General features: G+C 41.7%; 1 protein-coding gene across 1 annotated transcript in view; it reads left to right on the top strand.

Annotated features, from left to right (window-relative positions):
• LOC145401062 (uncharacterized) overlaps window positions 1-15,180 on the top strand; it is a 283,839-nt gene extending 268,659 nt beyond the window's left edge. Inside the window, exon 11 of the mRNA XM_080273434.1 lies at window positions 14,462-15,180. Within this exon, the coding sequence (XP_080129560.1) occupies window positions 14,462-14,586 (125 nt within the window). The 3' untranslated portion in view covers window positions 14,587-15,180. The remainder of the gene's footprint in view (window positions 1-14,461) is intronic.
• The last annotated feature ends 1,381 nt before the right edge of the window (window positions 15,181-16,561 follow it).

Below are 16,561 nucleotides of genomic sequence, written 5' to 3'. Positions count from 1 at the left end.
GTACAGGGAGTTTCCAAACACTATCCTCTCTCACCAGGGCCACTCCAACATCCACTACCCTACCTTGTACCTCTTTTATTACCCCATCCATGTACAGATTGAACAACCATGGAGACATGACACATCCCTGTTTCAACCCAACTTTCAAAGAGAAAAATTCACTTAATTCACCATCCACATGCACTGCAGCCTTCGCACCATCGTACATACTCTTCACAGCATTCAACAACTTCCCATCTACTCCATATATTCTTAACACTTTCCACAATCCTTGTCTATCCACCCTGTCATATGCTTTCTCCAAATCCATGAAAGCCGCATACAACTTCTTTCCCTTCTCTAGAAACTTTTCCACTAAAGATCTAAGAATGAATATCTGATCTACACAACCTCTTCCCTTCCTAAAGCCTCCCTGTTCTTCTCCAACTAATTTCTCTGTTCTTTCTCTAACTCTGTCAATAATTGTCCTACCATACACTTTTCCTATTATACTAAGAAGACAAATGCCCCTATGATTACCACACACTTCTTTTTCCCCTTTTCCTTTGGGGTAGGGGGGTTTCCAAGAATACTCCCCCAGTATCCCTGCTTGTCGTACGAGGCGACTAAAAGGGTTGGTGGTGGATTAGTGCCCCACCCCGTAAAGAGAAATAACTAAAAAAGCGAATAAAGCGCCTCGGACCCGGACGGACCATACGTTGACAACTAAGAAATGGACAAAGGACATTCTGAGGGTCGGAACATGGAATGTGAGAGGAGTGAATGATGAAGTGAAAGAGAGAGAGATTGTCCAGGTGCTTGAGGATGCAAAAGTTGATATATGTGGATTGACTGAAACTAAATGGAAAGGTGAAAGGATGAGAGAATGGGAATATGGTGTAGGTATATGTGCGGGAGTCAGTGAGAATGAGAGGGCAAGAGAGGGAGTATGTCTGATGATAAGCAAGAAGTGGAAGGAGAATATAAGAGAGTAAGGAACAGTGGGTGCAAGGATTGTATGGGTGAGGATGAAAGTAGGTATACAAGCATGGGCGATTGTATGTGTGTATGCTCCAACAGAGGGTCGAGTGGCAAGAGTGAAAGATGAGTTTTGGGCGAGAGTAGAAGCATGTATGGACAAGTTTGAGAGGAGCGAGAGAGTGCTGTTGATTGGAGACATGAATGGCAAAGTTGGGAATGTACGAGTGGATGGAGTGGTTGGTCAGTGGGGTGTGCCAGCTGAAGTAGATGGGAATGGTAGTGCTTTGGTGGACATCTGTGCTGGTAAGGGGTTGGCAATAGCCAACACCTACTTTCGTCATAAGATGATCCACCGGTATACATGGAGAGTAATGAGGAGGATGGATGGTGAACTTGTTGAACGAAAGGCATTGATAGACTACGTGTGTGTGGATGAGCGAATGAGAAGACAAGTGTTGGATGTAAGAGTGTGGAGAGGGTGGGGGAATGGAGTCTCGGACCATCACTTAGTGATGACCAAGGTAGAGCTGCAAAGAAAGTGGTTGAGGAGACGAAGGGGAAGACAGGAGGAAGCAGCTCCTGTGAGAAGAGTGGAGAAATTGCAAGATAGTGAGAAAATGACAGAGTATAAGAGCATAGTGGAAGAAAGATTGGGAAGGTATGAGCTAGAGCAGATGGAAGGGGTGGAAGACGTATGTAAGATATTCACGGAAGAGATAAGCGCAAATTGTGAGGTGGTTTGTGGAGTGAGGAGGAGATGCAAGGGTGTGCAAGGGACAGCATGGTGGAATGATGAGGTGAAACAAGCTGTGGAACAAAAGAAGAAGGCATATGGTGAATGGTTGGCGAGTAGAGGTAGGGGAGAAGATGAGAGAGAGAAGAGAGAGGTATATGTGAGCAGGAGAAGGGAGGTTAAGAGACTGGTGAAGGAGAGTAAGAAGAAAGTGGATGAAGAGTTTGGGAGGAATCTGAGTGTGAAATGGAGGGAGAGTAAGAAATTGTTTTGGAAGGAGTTAAAGAAAGTAAGGCAGTGTGAAAGGGGAAATAGTAGGGGAGTGAAAGATAGGAATAATAGATTGTTGGTGGAGAAGAGAGAGAAACTGAGGAGATGGAAGGAGCACTTTGAGGATTTGTTGAATGTAGAGATTGAGAGCAGTATGAGTATAAGTGGTTGGGGAATGGCTGGGAGAAGAAAAGATGAGAGGAGGGAGGAAGAGATCAGTAGGTTGGAAGTAGTGGAAGCGATGAAGAAGATTAAGCTGGGAAAGGCCCCAGGAATTGATGGAGTGTGTGGTGAAATGCTTAGGTATGGGGGTGAGATTGTTGTGGAGTGGATATGGAAGTTGTGTAGATTGGCTTGGGAAGAGGGAAGGGTTCCAGAGGACTGGAAATCAGGTATAATTGTTCCTCTGTACAAAGGAAAAGGGGAGAGAGAAGTATGTGGTAACCATAGGGGTATTTGCCTTCTTAGTGTGACTGGTAAAATATATGGTAGAATACTCATTGATAGGGTTAGGCATATGACAGAGGAGCTAGTTGGAGAAGAACAAGAGGGATTTAGGAAGGGAAAAGGGTGTGTAGATCAGATATTTGTTCTAAGATGTTTAGTGGAGAAGTATCTAGAGAAGGGAAGGAAAGTGTATGCTTCCTTCATGGACTTGGAGAAAACTTATGACAGAATAGATAGGCAAGGTATGTGGAAGGTATTAAGAATATATGGAGTGGAGGGAAAATTGTTGAGTGCTGTGAAGAGTATGTACGAGGGAGCTAGGGCTACGGTGCGAGTGGATGGTGAGCTGAGTGAGTTCTTTGATCTCAATGTGGGACTGAAACAGGGGTGTGTGATGTCTCCATGGCTGTTTAATATATATATGGATGGGGTTGTAAAGGAGGTGCAAGGTAGGGCAGTGGATGTGGGGGTGGCCCTAATGAATGAGGGTGAGATTTGGAAGCTTCCAGTGTTGCTGTTTGCTGATGATACAGTATTGTTGAGTGAAGATGAATGGGAGTTGCAAGGTTTGGTGAATGAATTTGGGACAGTGTGTAGGAGGAGGAAGCTGAAAGTTAATGTAAACAAAAGTAAAGTTATGGTGTTTGAGAGGAATGAAGTCACAGAGTGTGCAGTGATGTTGGATGGTGAGGATATGGAGAATGTGAGTGCATTCAAGTACTTGGGTAGTGTGATGAGTAAGGATGGAACTTTGGGGGATGAAGTACGTGAAAGGGTACAGCAGGGAAGAAAGGTTGTTGGTACACTGAAAGCAGTGATGAGAAATAGGGAGGTGAGTATGGAAGTTAAGAAGTCACTGCATGATGGTATTGTGATCCCTACCCTGACGTATGGAAGCGAGGCGTGGACCTTGCAAGAGGGGAACAAGTCAAGAGTGAGAGCAGTGGAAATGAGTTACTTGAGAGGAGCATGTGGAGGGACAGGTTGACGAATGAAGAAGTGAAGAAACGTTGTGGGGTAGATGTGGATGTGGTTGAAAAGATTAGGAGAAATACACTGAGGTGGTTTGGACATGTGGAGAGAATGGAGAATGAAAGACTGACTAAGAGGGTGTATGTAGGTGAGGTGGAGGGAGGGAGAGGGAGGGGTAGACCGAGGATGAGGTTGAGGGATGGAGTTGAGAGGTATATGAGGGAGGGGGGGGTGAGTTGGGGGGAGGGTAGTCAAATGGTGGGTGACAGAGTGACTTGGAGGCGTTTTGTCTGCGGCCACCCTTTGCGGGATTAGGGCGTCGGGCTATAGATAGATAGATAGACTATGTACAAGGGAATAATTATACCTGACTTCCAATCCTCCGGGACTCTACCTTCCTCCCAGGCCAATCTGCACATCTTCCACATCCATTCTACTACTATCTCTCCCCCATGCTTCAGCATTTCACCACACACTCCATTAATTCCTGGGGCTTTCCTCGATTTAACTTTCGTCATTGCTTCCACAACTTCTATCCTACTGATTTCTTCCTGTCTTCTCACCTCCCTCCTTCTCCCAGCCATTCCCCAGCCACTTATACTCGCATTACTTCCATCCGCTACGTTCAACAATTCCTTAAAGTGTTCTCTCCATCTGCTCACTTTTTCTCCCTTCTCCACTAATAATCTACCATTTTTATCTTTCACTCCCCTGCTAACTTCACTTCCACCCTGTCTTACTCTTTTCACCTCTTTCCAGAACATTTTCTTACAGTCCCTCCACTTTACACTCAAATTCCTTCCAAATTCCTCATCCACTCTCTTCTTACTCTCTCTTACTAATCTTTTCACCTCTCTCTTTCTTTCTACATATAACTCTCTCTTCTGCCTCTCAACTTCTTCCTCGCCCCTATTTCTCATCCATTCATTGTATGCTTTCTTCTTTTGTGCCACAGCCTGTCTCACCTCTTCAGTCCACCACGCTGTTCCTTGCACCCCCCTCCGTCTTCTCTTCCTTCCACACACCACATCACATGCTGCACATATTTCTCCTGTAAATATCCTACACACACCTTCCATGTCTCCCATCTGCCCCAATTCATATTTGCCCAATCGTTCTTCCACTTCTCTCTTATGCTCTGCCTTTTTAGTGAACATACAGAAGTGTAATGAAACATTAGGCCTACAAGTCACAGATAACACTTCCTGGACTGCCGAGATGATTCCGGACATCTGCCGAACAATCAAAGATTTTCGTAAATGGGACTATTTCTCAAAATTGCCGAAAAGTCGGATCTACCGAATAATCAGCTGTCGAATAATAGGACTTTTACTGTATTAAGATTTGGATGGCTAGGAGCTTAAGCTGAATGATGGTATAACTGAGATCATCATCATCAGAGGAAGCAGAAGGGGTGAAGACACTGATAATGCCCTGGCTCTGAACATTGGCATGTCACAATTTCATCCAGTCATTTCTATTCAAAATCTGGGTGTTTGTTTTAATTCAGAGTTAAGTTACAAAGAACATATTAATCAAGTTGTCAGAGGGTGTAACTTGCATATCAGAAATCAGTACTCTGTGAGGAAATTCCTGAATAGACGTTGCCTCTGAACACTGGTCCATGCAGTAGTCTTGTCTCGTGTTGATTATTGTGATTCACTGTGGATTGGTCTTCCAAATAATATACTAACAAAAGTTCAGTCTGTGTTGAACAGGGTAGCATGGCTTATCTTTGGTCTTCCCCGAGAATTTTGACTATACCATTCCTAATTGAGCTGCATTGGTTTCCAGTATTGGCTAGAATTGAACTTAAACTGTCTTATTACATTCAAGGTCCTTAAGTTTGGTGAACTGAAGTATCTTGCTGAAATGTTAAAATTTCCCATCAGCATGCCCAGGTATGATGTTATCTATATGATTCCTTCGTCCTGACGAGCCTGGAGCCATTCACCAGTCATCTTTCCCTGGTCGTTCTTTTGTGTATAGTGCCTGTATATTACACTCAGCCCCCTGCTATCGCACCTAATTGGTCACAGGAAACGCACGTGATAGCTGAATACGCGATAGCTGAACTGAACAATCAATGGGAAAATTTCTAATTGGTTTTTCGGTGGCCCATTTTTCTAACTTTTAACCATTTTATGCCTACGATTTCCTGCCAATCTCTCCTCTAACATGAAATAAAGCATTATTATATTAATAATAATGGTATAATGAATAAATAAACAACATAAAAGGCCATCAAACTTTTATAAGGATTACAGCTTGGGTGATTTGATGGGTTCCGAGGCTTGGGAGTGGCTTAGTTGCCGCCAGATCTCTTTGGCTGTCTTCATTTCTTTAGTGTCCACAGCTAAAGGGGGTATCACATGGTACCTTATATCAGGAATGGCTGAGGAGCATTTAAGTGGAACAAATCTTGGACACTATCACATGTTCCTCACACTGTCGTCAGAGCCCCGTCTCAGTTGTAAACACATGATTACTTTATCGACATCACAGTTTTTTCGGCATGAGAAATATTAACTCTTTATAAGGGTTTCAAAATGATTGATATTTATTCTAAAATACAATATTAATAAGTATTCAGTGTTAGGCTAAACCCATTCGAGCCGAATGGGTTTTGGTCACTGTTTTGCCCATCGTGTCCTTGGCAGGAATCTGTTCAGATGCATTCCAAATGCCCGTGCTATAATCGGGAATTTTTCCACGTTACCGTTCCGATTAACCATCGTATCCTCTGCAAACCTCGTATGAAGTGCCATGTGAATAAGTTTCGTTTAGCCTGTCTTCAAACTCGATGCGTGATAGCAGTCTTGGGGTGCGTGATAGCATGTATGGTTATGCATTTGATGTGTGCATGATAGCAGATAAACGTGATGGCTGAACGCGCGATAGCAGGGGGTTGAGTGTATATAATAGATTGCCATTGTCCATGAGACAACTCTCTTCTGTTGAATCCTTTAAGAGACAGCTGAAAGCCTTTGTTTATTCAAAATGCTACGACCTGGAGAGAGGTACTATGGCAGATGATTTTAGGGTTTAATTATTGCCACTTTTATATATATATATATATATATATATATATATACAGACAGTGGGCTCGCACAGTGCACGTCACCGCAGTGCGCGATTCGCCTTGTGCACGAGTGACCAAAAATCATAACCAAAAACCCTTTAATGCACGAGTTTACCGCACAGAATGCGAGGCAGAGGCAAGGAGTGGCTCAAAAATGCCATTTTCTACTAGTGTGCGACCACCCCTCACAGAGCACGTCGCGTGTCGTCATGTTGATGTGCCAGACAGAGTCAAGTTGAGCTGCCTAGCGTGATGGAAGGCAGGACTGAGCTGTGTATGTCAGACATTAGCAAGATCCTTGCTGCCGTGGATAAGCTCAAGGAAGAGGTGAAGGAACAGGAAGTGAGCAACCTAAGAATGGAGGAACTTCTGGTTGGTATCGACAAACTCTTCCGTTTCTACACAGACAGGCACAGGGAAGAAATAAACAGAAGAAGACAGACGCTCATAACAAGCTACACCTAGTGGGCTCAAGTTGGTGAAATAGCGGAACCATCGACATCGTCTGCTCCTGTTCCTGTTGAGGATGAAGAGGATGCAATGTCAGAAGTGTCAGCATTGGACTTTGAAGGGTTTATGGCCGAAGTGAGTGACTTTGATGCTCCTGGGGAAGGTGATCTAGAGGAGTTTGCGGAGGGAAGTGTTGGTGCAGTGGGGAGTGCGGCGCTGTAAGTGTTGCCGCGCCTCGGAACCCCTGTTATTTAAGGTCATCAGGCCTGTTGTCTACTGTTATTAAGGTGACTTCCCAAATTTTTGTTATTGTAGCTATAGCTTTAGTACAATGTCTGAAACATATGACCTTTATTATGTCTCTAAGGGCCAAAAAAATGCCCAGGTATGAGGGGGTACCGCCCATATGTAATTATTCCCGTTAGATTATGTATTCCTAGTACACGAATTCCCAGTGCGCGAGCTCGTGCACCGCCCAATCTCTCGCGCGCTGTGCGAGCCCACTGTATATATATATATATATATATATATTTATACAGTAAGGTCCCGGGTTACGTCAGAGTTCCGTTCCTGAGACATGACGTAAGCCGATTTTGAACGTAACTCGAGTTTTATACAGTACAGTAACCCCTCCAATATCCGGATCAATAGAGCCATAGGCAGGTCCGGATAGTGGTCCTGTCCGGATATTGGGCCCCAGCTTATGGACTTGTACTTATGGACCCTAACTCTGAAAAACACCTATACAACTCCCTCTGGACATGCATTGCACCTATTTAAGACCCAAATCACACCAATAAGGGACATAAAAGACTGAAATAAATGCAAAAGAACCATAAAATGAGGTTTTAGAGGTGAGTTTATACAATATTAAACATTCTGGGTACTTACAAGTCCCTTGCTCTTGGACTGGTTTGAACCGCCAGTTTGCAGTCCACAGTTAATCCTCTGCACTCTAAATTCTAATTTCTTAACACTGCACAACACTGTAAATTCCCGTGTGTTCTAGTGGCAAGGTATTGCAGTTTATTCACTGTTTATTCACAAAAAACAAGCACCTGTGGCTTGCATTGTTATGAGTATCTGCTCTCCATCGGAGTTAAGCTGTGACTGTTGATGTTGGTGGGGCAACAGAGTTGCCAGATCGCAACAGCCACATTACCAATCTCCTCAACTTTCATTGTCAAATATAACTTTTCATTACCAAATTCGTAAAGCTAGCATATATTCTTCACTAATTATATATACAAGTGGAAATACATGTAATCACTCTCCTTATAACTAACACCATGTTGATTATTTTCACACTATGTAGGGTAGCAGATTAATCAGAGAGAGCAAACAATCCACCATCTCCATCCTGTGTATCCTCATACATGTGAAAAATCCATTTGGTAATGCATTATTCTAATTCATTACCAAACGAATTTTTCATTACCAAATTGGCCCACAATTAGTAATGAAAAATACCAAATGGCAACCTGACAGGGGAGGGGGGAGGGGGAGGAAGGAAGGGGTGAAGGGACCATGGTGTAACAGCTGTTTGGCGCCAGGTGGGAATTTCAAATTATGGGAGGGAAAAAAGTCAGATTTTTTTCGAATTTTTTGCGGTTTTTGGCCCATTTTGGGAATATTGGATCCCAGGAGGATTATGTCCGGTTAGTGGGGATGTTCGGATATTGGGCGTTCGGATATTAGAGGGATTACTCGTCGTATGATTATACTTACCGCAATGCATCTTACAGATTTTTCAACCATACATTGCATACTATACATGTAATAATCTTATAACAGGTATGTATAAGAAACATAGTCTTTTGAACTGATGATATTTATTGAATAAAATATAAGTTGTACTAGCTAAGAGTCTTCGTCACAGTAGCTCACTCGCTGCGGTAACGGCACTTCTCATCGTCATGGCAGCAGAGTTACGCCACCACTGCCTCACCCACAACTGAGTCTGGCTGCCGCTTCCTCACTCTCCCGTCCTTACACACGTGCACACTGCCAACACACATTTTATTCCTATATTCAAGCACTTTTCATACTTCATCATACAATAAAGTTTACTGTAAATTACTGCCATAAAATATGAAATAACATCATTACCAGCACGATAATGTAAGCATTTCTAACATCAAGTTTGATGTTTTTTTTTTTTTCTCTCGGACAGCAAAATTATTTCAGTGATAAAATGACCGATTACTGTATGGTACTATAATAAAAGATGCATACTGTGTGTCACTACATACCTTCTGACATCAACTTGACTCGTTACTGGGGTTGCGATGTGGAAGGCACTGCATCAGGGGAGTCAGGGACCGGAGCAGGGGAGTCCAGGGCTGAAGCAGGGGAGTCCGGGGCTGAAGCAGGGGAGTCAGGGGCTGAAGATAGGGAGTCAAGGGTTGACGATGAGGATGAGGCAGCAACTGGTGGTGAAGTTGTGGCTCGGTGTTCAGTTCGCTTGAAAAACTGGAGAATTGAAGACTGCTTGGCGGCATATTTCTTTTCGTCATAGATTTGACGATAACAGGACACTGCATCCTCAATTCCCCTGTACACTTTGGCAAACCTCTCTGCATTTGGGTCCTGATCTTCAAATGCAGCCATTGCTTTTTCTAAGAAGTCAAAAGCATTTGCCATTTCCTTAATCTTAAACTGTCTTAGCGGTTCTGCCTCATCACCTTTTTCATCATTTTCCATTTGTTTTCCTAGGTATAGCAAGTCTTCATTACTCAGCTCTTGATCATGTGAATCAACAAGTTCATGTACATCACTCTCGTCTATATCCAGATTTAAATCATTTCCATTTTTCACACATTTGCGCTTGACTTCATTTATACTGTCTTCATCAAATCCTTTAAAGTCATTTACGAGGTTAGGGCACACTTTTTTCCACACTCCGTGCATATTCGTCTCAGTCACTTCAGCCCAACATTCTCCAATATTTTTAACTGCCTTATAGATGTTGAAATCTTTCCAGAATTCTTTGAGTGTTACTTTACCATTTTCTGTTGCTCGTATTGCCTGTCTGAATGTTTTTCTCAGGTAGTAAGCCTTGAATGCTCTTATTACCCCTTGGTCCATGGGTTGTAGGATTGATGTTGTGTTTGGTGGCATAAACACAACTTTTACATTAGGGTGCAACTCTGTCAGGCTTGAAGGATGACCAGGAGCATTATCAATAATGAGAAGAGCTTTGAATGGCAGATTCTTCACAGCACAATACCGTTCAACCTCTGGCACAAAACACTTTGAAAACCAGTCAATGAAAATTGCACTAGTCACCCAAGCCTTTAAATTACTTTTCCAATAAACTGGTAGGCTAGCTTTAAGGATCCCCTTAAGAGCTCTTGGATTTTCGGAGTGGTACACGAGTAGCGGTTTAAGCTTGAAATCGCCTCCACAGTTTCCCCCCAAAAGTAGCGTTAGGTGCTCTTTGGATGCTTTGTGACCTGGCATGGTTTTTTCTTCTTTAGCAATATAGGTTCTGTTAGGCATTCATTTCCAGTTTAGTCCCGTTTCATCAACATTAAAAATAAGTTCTGGAATGTAGCCTTCCTTCTCAATCAACTCCTCCAACTCATTAATGAATGTTTTTGCTGCTTCGTCATCTGCACTGGCTGCTTCTCCGAAAATTCTTCTGCTGGTTAGGTTTGCTCGAGCCCTGAAACGAGTAAACCAACCTTTTGATGCCACAAATGTCTCGTTGGTCTCACTTTCCTCACTTTTTTCTTTCTTAAGGTCTTGGTACAGTGTGCGTGCTTTTTCACAGATTAACTGTTCACTCAGAGGCATGCACCGTTGATTATTGTCCTCAATCCACAGCATTAGCATCCGTTCCATCTCAATCAACAGTCCCGATCTTTGCTTTGTAATCACAGTTGATTGCATGGGAGTTGCACCTTTAACGTGAGTCAAGATACGTTCCTTGTCTTTAAGGATTGTAGCTACGGTAGTACGGCTCATCCCTAGCGCACGCCCGATTGCTGATGCCTTTTCTCCTTTCTCATTACGCTTAATAATATCGACTTTTTCACGTAATGTGATGGTCTTGCGTTTCTTGGAGTCGTTATGGTCACCAGGAAGCTGTCTCTTAGGCATCATGGAATCAGGATGGCGAAAAACACAAGAAAATGAGGGAATCACTGTATCAGGCGGTGGTAGCAGTGAGACTGAGAGCGATTGCTGGTAGTCAAGCATGAGGCGGGAAAACTCCAGAGACATCTCGCGGTACACAGCAACACTTTAAAACCCGCGCTTTACGTATTTTTTCTTTATTTTCTTATATTTTAAAATTTCCTCTCACGGACCGACTGTCGTAACCTTGAATTGACGTAAGTCGATACTGACGTAACCCGGGACCTTACTGTATATAAGAAACAGGGAAGTGAGCATGGAAGTGAAAAAGTTATTACATGACAGTATTGTGATACCAACTCTAACGTACGGAAGTGAAGCTTGGATGTTGTTGGAAGGACACAAGTCAAGAGTGAGAGCAGTGGAAATGAGTTATTTAAGAGGAGCTTGTGGAATCACATGGAGAGACAGGCTGACGAATGAGAATATAAAGGAGCGTTGTGGTGTGGATGTGGATGTGATAGGAAGTATTATGAGAAACACACTGAGGTGGTTTGGCCATGTGGAGAGGATGGAGGGTGAAAGACTGACGAAGAGAGTCTATGTGAGTGAGGTGGAGGGGGTAAGAGGGAGGGGGAGGCCAAGGATGAGATGGAGGGATGGGGTGGAGAGGTATATTAGAGAGGGGGGTGTGAGTTGGGAGCAGGGCATTGAGATGGCGGGGGACAGGGCGACTTGGAGGCGATTTGTTTGTGGCCACCCCAAACGGGATTGAGGCGTCTTGCAACAGGTAGGTAGGATATATATATACAGTAACCCCTCCAATATCCGGATTAATAGAGCCATAGGCAGGTCCGGATAGTGGTCCTGTCCGGATATTGGGCCCCAGCTTATGGACTAGTACTTACGGACCCTAACTCTGAAAAACACCTATACAACTCCCTCTGGACATGCATAGCACCTATTTAAGACCCAAATCACACCAATAAGGGACATAAAAGACTGAAATAAATGCAAAAGAACCATAAAATGAGGTTTTAGAGGTGAGTTTATACAATATTAAACATTCTGGGTACTTACAAGTCCCTTGGTCTTGGACTGGTTTGAACCGCCAGTTTGCAGTCCACAGTTAATCCTCTGCACTCTAAATTCTAATTTCTTAACACTGCACAACACTGTAAATTCCTGTGTGTTCTAGTGGCAAGGTATTGCAGTTTATTCACTGTTTATTCACAAAAAACAAGCACCTGTGGCTTGCACTGTTATGAGTATCTGCTCTCCATCGGAGTTAAGTTGTGACTGTTGATGTTGGTGGGGTAACAGAGTTGCCAGATCGCAACAGCCACATTACCAATCTCCTCAACTTTCATTGTCAAATATAACTTTTCATTACCAAATTCGTAAAGCTAGCATATATTCTTCACTAATTATATATACAAGTGGAAATACATGTAATCACTCTCCTTATAACTAACACCATGTTGATTATTTTCACACTATGTAGGGTAGCAGATTAATCAGAGAGAGCAAACAATCCACCATCTCCATCCTGTGTATCCTCATACATGTGAAAAATCCATTTGGTAATACATTATTCTAATGCATTACCAAACGAATTTTTCATTACCAAATTGGCCCACACTTGGTAATGAAAAATACCAAATGGCAACCTGACAGGGGAGGGGGGAGGGGGAGGAAGGAAGGGGTGAAGGGACCATGGTGTAACAGCTGTTTGGCGCCAGGCGGGAATTTCAAATTATGGGAGGGAAAAAAAGTCAGATTTTTTTCGAATTTTTTGCAGTTTTTGGCCCATTTTGGGAATATTGGATCCCAGGAGGATTATGTCCGGTTAGTGGGGATGTTCGGATATTGGGCGTTCGGATATTAGAGGGATTACTGTATATATATATATACAGTAGAACCTCTCTCATTCGGACTATATGGGGGGAAGGGTTGTCCGAATTAGCAGATTGTCCGGACCATCAGGGTAATCTCCAGTTCATGCCAAACTCTATCTACATATGGTATGTTTGTTAATTATTAACATATGTGGCATATGTCAACCCTATGTAACTGCAAAAGATGAAAGGATACCGGTACTAAAATAACAAAACTAATCATGTAAGATAGTTTTATATTGCATAATTTACAGGTAAGGCCATGACAAGAAACTAGCCTACATTTTAAATTGTAGTAAGTGGCTAAGGACCGTGTAGGCAAAAAAATTAATTAATTAACTGTAATATTTGGAATAAAAATAAAACTTATGTAGGCAAAAAATACATTGTCATCTTTGGCATATTGATAACACCCATATGGGCAAGAAGCTAATGTCTGATGTACAAGTAAAGCACATTTAAGTATAAAAAATAAACTACGGTAATCATTAAACACTGCAGAATATTCTGACCCATTTTTGTGTAAGCAAACTCCTCCTTTTAACACCTTTATTCATTACAGAAACTACACTTGCATGAAGGGGCATGGTAAGTAGGATTAACTTTTGAAATATAGCGGAAAAATATAAATGGTTGGTGAACTAGTTGATGGAACGAATGCTACCGTGTGTTTAAACAGGCGCCCATGTTGCCACCTAGCGTGATCCGAGACTAAACGAATGACGATCACTTTCAGCGCCGATACTGAAAATGACTTTAGAATTACTTTCAACATATTTTTGGAGCTTATTATTTTTAAATTTTGTCCGGATTAACAGAAATCCGGATTAAAGGGGTCCAGACCAAAGAGGTTCTACTATATATATATATATATATATATATATATACTGTATATATTTGTATATTTATAGATGAAGTTTGTATTGTATATGAGAGATGTCACAATTCTTGTAAAAATAATGTATATGTGTGTCAAGCACTATGGAAGAACTGGCACTTTTGAGAAACAAAAGACCAGATTATTATTATTATCATTATTATTGTGTCTCATGTGGCCTGATAATTGGAGACGATAAGCAGTGTGCCGTCTTGTCAGCCATCTGATTTTGGAATGATTGCTCTTGTCAGTCGTCTGAGTTTGTAATGATTCCTCTTGTCAGCTATTTGAGTTTGGAATGATTCCTCTTGTCAGCTGTCTGAGTTAGGAATGATTCCTCTTGTCAGCTGCCTGAGTTTGGAATGATTCCTCGTGTCAGCTGAAAAATGGTTTAACTTTATTCATATATAGTACACATTAACACTGGCATAAAAATGTGGAGACCCCAGCTCTCACCACATATGGTGCAAGTATTCATCAGTCATTGAGGTTATATGATGCAGGTCAGGGAATAATGTCAGTACTATTTTCTGTTGTGAAACATATTCTTGAAGAAGTCTTGCTCAAGATTTTCCCAACCCACTGAGTATTTATTGATTATCAGGAGCTGCTTTTTGTCAGAATAAATTATTGTCCTTTAATGTGCAGAAAATGCAGCCATAATGCTTCATTGTTTTTCCTTCTTATTCCAGGTTGCTCTACTGTGTATGAAAATGAACGGTTTTGCATCAATTGCTACAAGATGAGGAATTCCACTGCATTGAATCACTCTCGGATCATAGCTGCAGCCAAAAAGAAGATGGCTTCAGGATATTAGATATATTTTACATACAACCATATTTGTGATACAGGAAATCATTGTTCTAATGGACAAATTAGAGGGAAAGGCAGTTTGGCAGAAATGGTTGTCCATTAGTTCCAAATGTTGCTGAAGTAGCCTAAATAATAGTTAATAAACTATGCCATGCATGCAGCATACTCATTGCTTATAATGAAATAATTGGTAAAACGTTAGAAAACACTATAGTATGCAGAATATATAGATTATAATGCAGTACAATGACCCCATTTACACTCCAGTTTACCAAGGTTGGCAACATCAGTGATTTCCTCAATCCCTGTATGTTCATGTAAATCATTTGCGCAAGGTGAACTTCTACTTATTACCTTGAGAACCAATATAAAAAGCAATATAAAAAAGGTATATCCAGTAATGAGGACCGTTATCAGTGCTACAGGTGTTGAGGACATCACTGATGGTGTGAGACTTGGTGAAATGGAGTAGAGTTGTTAAAGGCTTACATGATTGAGAAAAATCCACCGGAACAGATACCTTCTCCCACTTTCCTGCTTATGTACATTTCTTTTTCTTCCATTTTTTCATTTCCGTTTTCTTTCCTTTCCATCTTTCGTTGCTTCTGTTTCTCTCTCTCCTGAATTCCCTTCTTGGAACACATAATGGTTATAAAGAAAGCAGGAAATTGGAGGAAATTCAAGAAAGTCAGTGAATTAAAGAAACCAAGTCCCTCTATTTGCTCAGTTTGGGGCATACATGTTTATGTAGGTGTTTATACTCAAAATTGGCCTTTATGCACCCTACAGAAGGATTATTTTTTGACCCCCCCCCCACCTCTCTCTCTCTCTCTCTCTCTCTCTCTCTTGGGGGGACAGCATAGGTGAAAATATGAAAATGGTTAACTCACACAGTTCAGACAGCTGAGGAAGTTATTTTAATGGCAGGGAGGACCCATAAACATGCCCATTAAATCTGAAATCTGTTGCTAAGGCACCCTAGATAAAGATAATCTTACAGCCAGTGTTCCGAATTTTACGAAAATTCTGTAGTTGTATTTTGTAACCAGTCCTTGGCCTTTATGGTGTGCAGATTGTTGTGAGCTAAGGAAATTGCCACCTGTGACATCACTTCTGCCTGTAACCAATTAACAGCTTATGTCTGAGTCTAGTTAATGCAGTTCCAAACCCATGCCACACAAGGGAGCAATTTTTTACGCAAGGGAGCAATGTCCCTTATGAAGAGAACATTGGCATGGCTGCATCTGGCCTTGTCTGAATTATGACAGTACACCTGTAATTTATCAAGTACTGTATAAACACACTTGTTTAATTCATAGTTGAACAGTGCACCTTTAGTATACATGTAATTAATAAATCAATACATGCTTGGTGTAGGAAGCTGTAACTGGTATGCTAATTTACTTCTGCATGTCTCAGACCTAGAGCCACACTCCTTTATATACCACCAATAGTTCACCAAATATATTAAGTATTTCCTTTCTTAGATATCTAGGTATAACTGGAAAAAGTACTGCATGAGTGTTTTCTTTTGAACCAACAAGTTCATACAGGAAGTAAGTGCTCATTGAGAATGTGATGGTATTTAAGTATGCACTAAATTGTCTGTGTATTTGTTGATTTTTCAACAGTAAAATGGATGAGGACTTCTTAGTCAGTTTTAATGAAATGACTGACAAGTGACAACTCAGAATGTGCTCTTTACCAGTTTTAACCCATTCACAGCGTCAGTGTTGCCTGTGTGTGGCAGTTTTCAGGTATTTAGAGAAAAATAATAGAATTAAAATAATATTGTCAAAAGGTAGAGAAAAAAATCCTGGGTTCAGTGGTGTATAACACAATATAGCAAACAAAAAAATTTTCTCTGAAACAGGTCCATGAAGTAATAAATATTCCTGTGCAGTGGTGCCAGGCGAACGATGTGTTATGGTTGCACTGTGTCGTCAGTGTCAATCTTGCGATCAGGTAAGGTGTAAATC

The sequence above is a fragment of the Coenobita brevimanus genome, chromosome 54, assembly GCF_032717465.1.
Source record: "Coenobita brevimanus isolate Jiangsu-jjx chromosome 54, ASM3271746v2, whole genome shotgun sequence".
Taxonomy (NCBI): Eukaryota; Metazoa; Arthropoda; class Malacostraca; order Decapoda; family Coenobitidae; genus Coenobita; species Coenobita brevimanus.
Note: the sequence above shows the minus strand (reverse complement) of the source record. Positions and strands in the feature narration are given on the sequence as shown.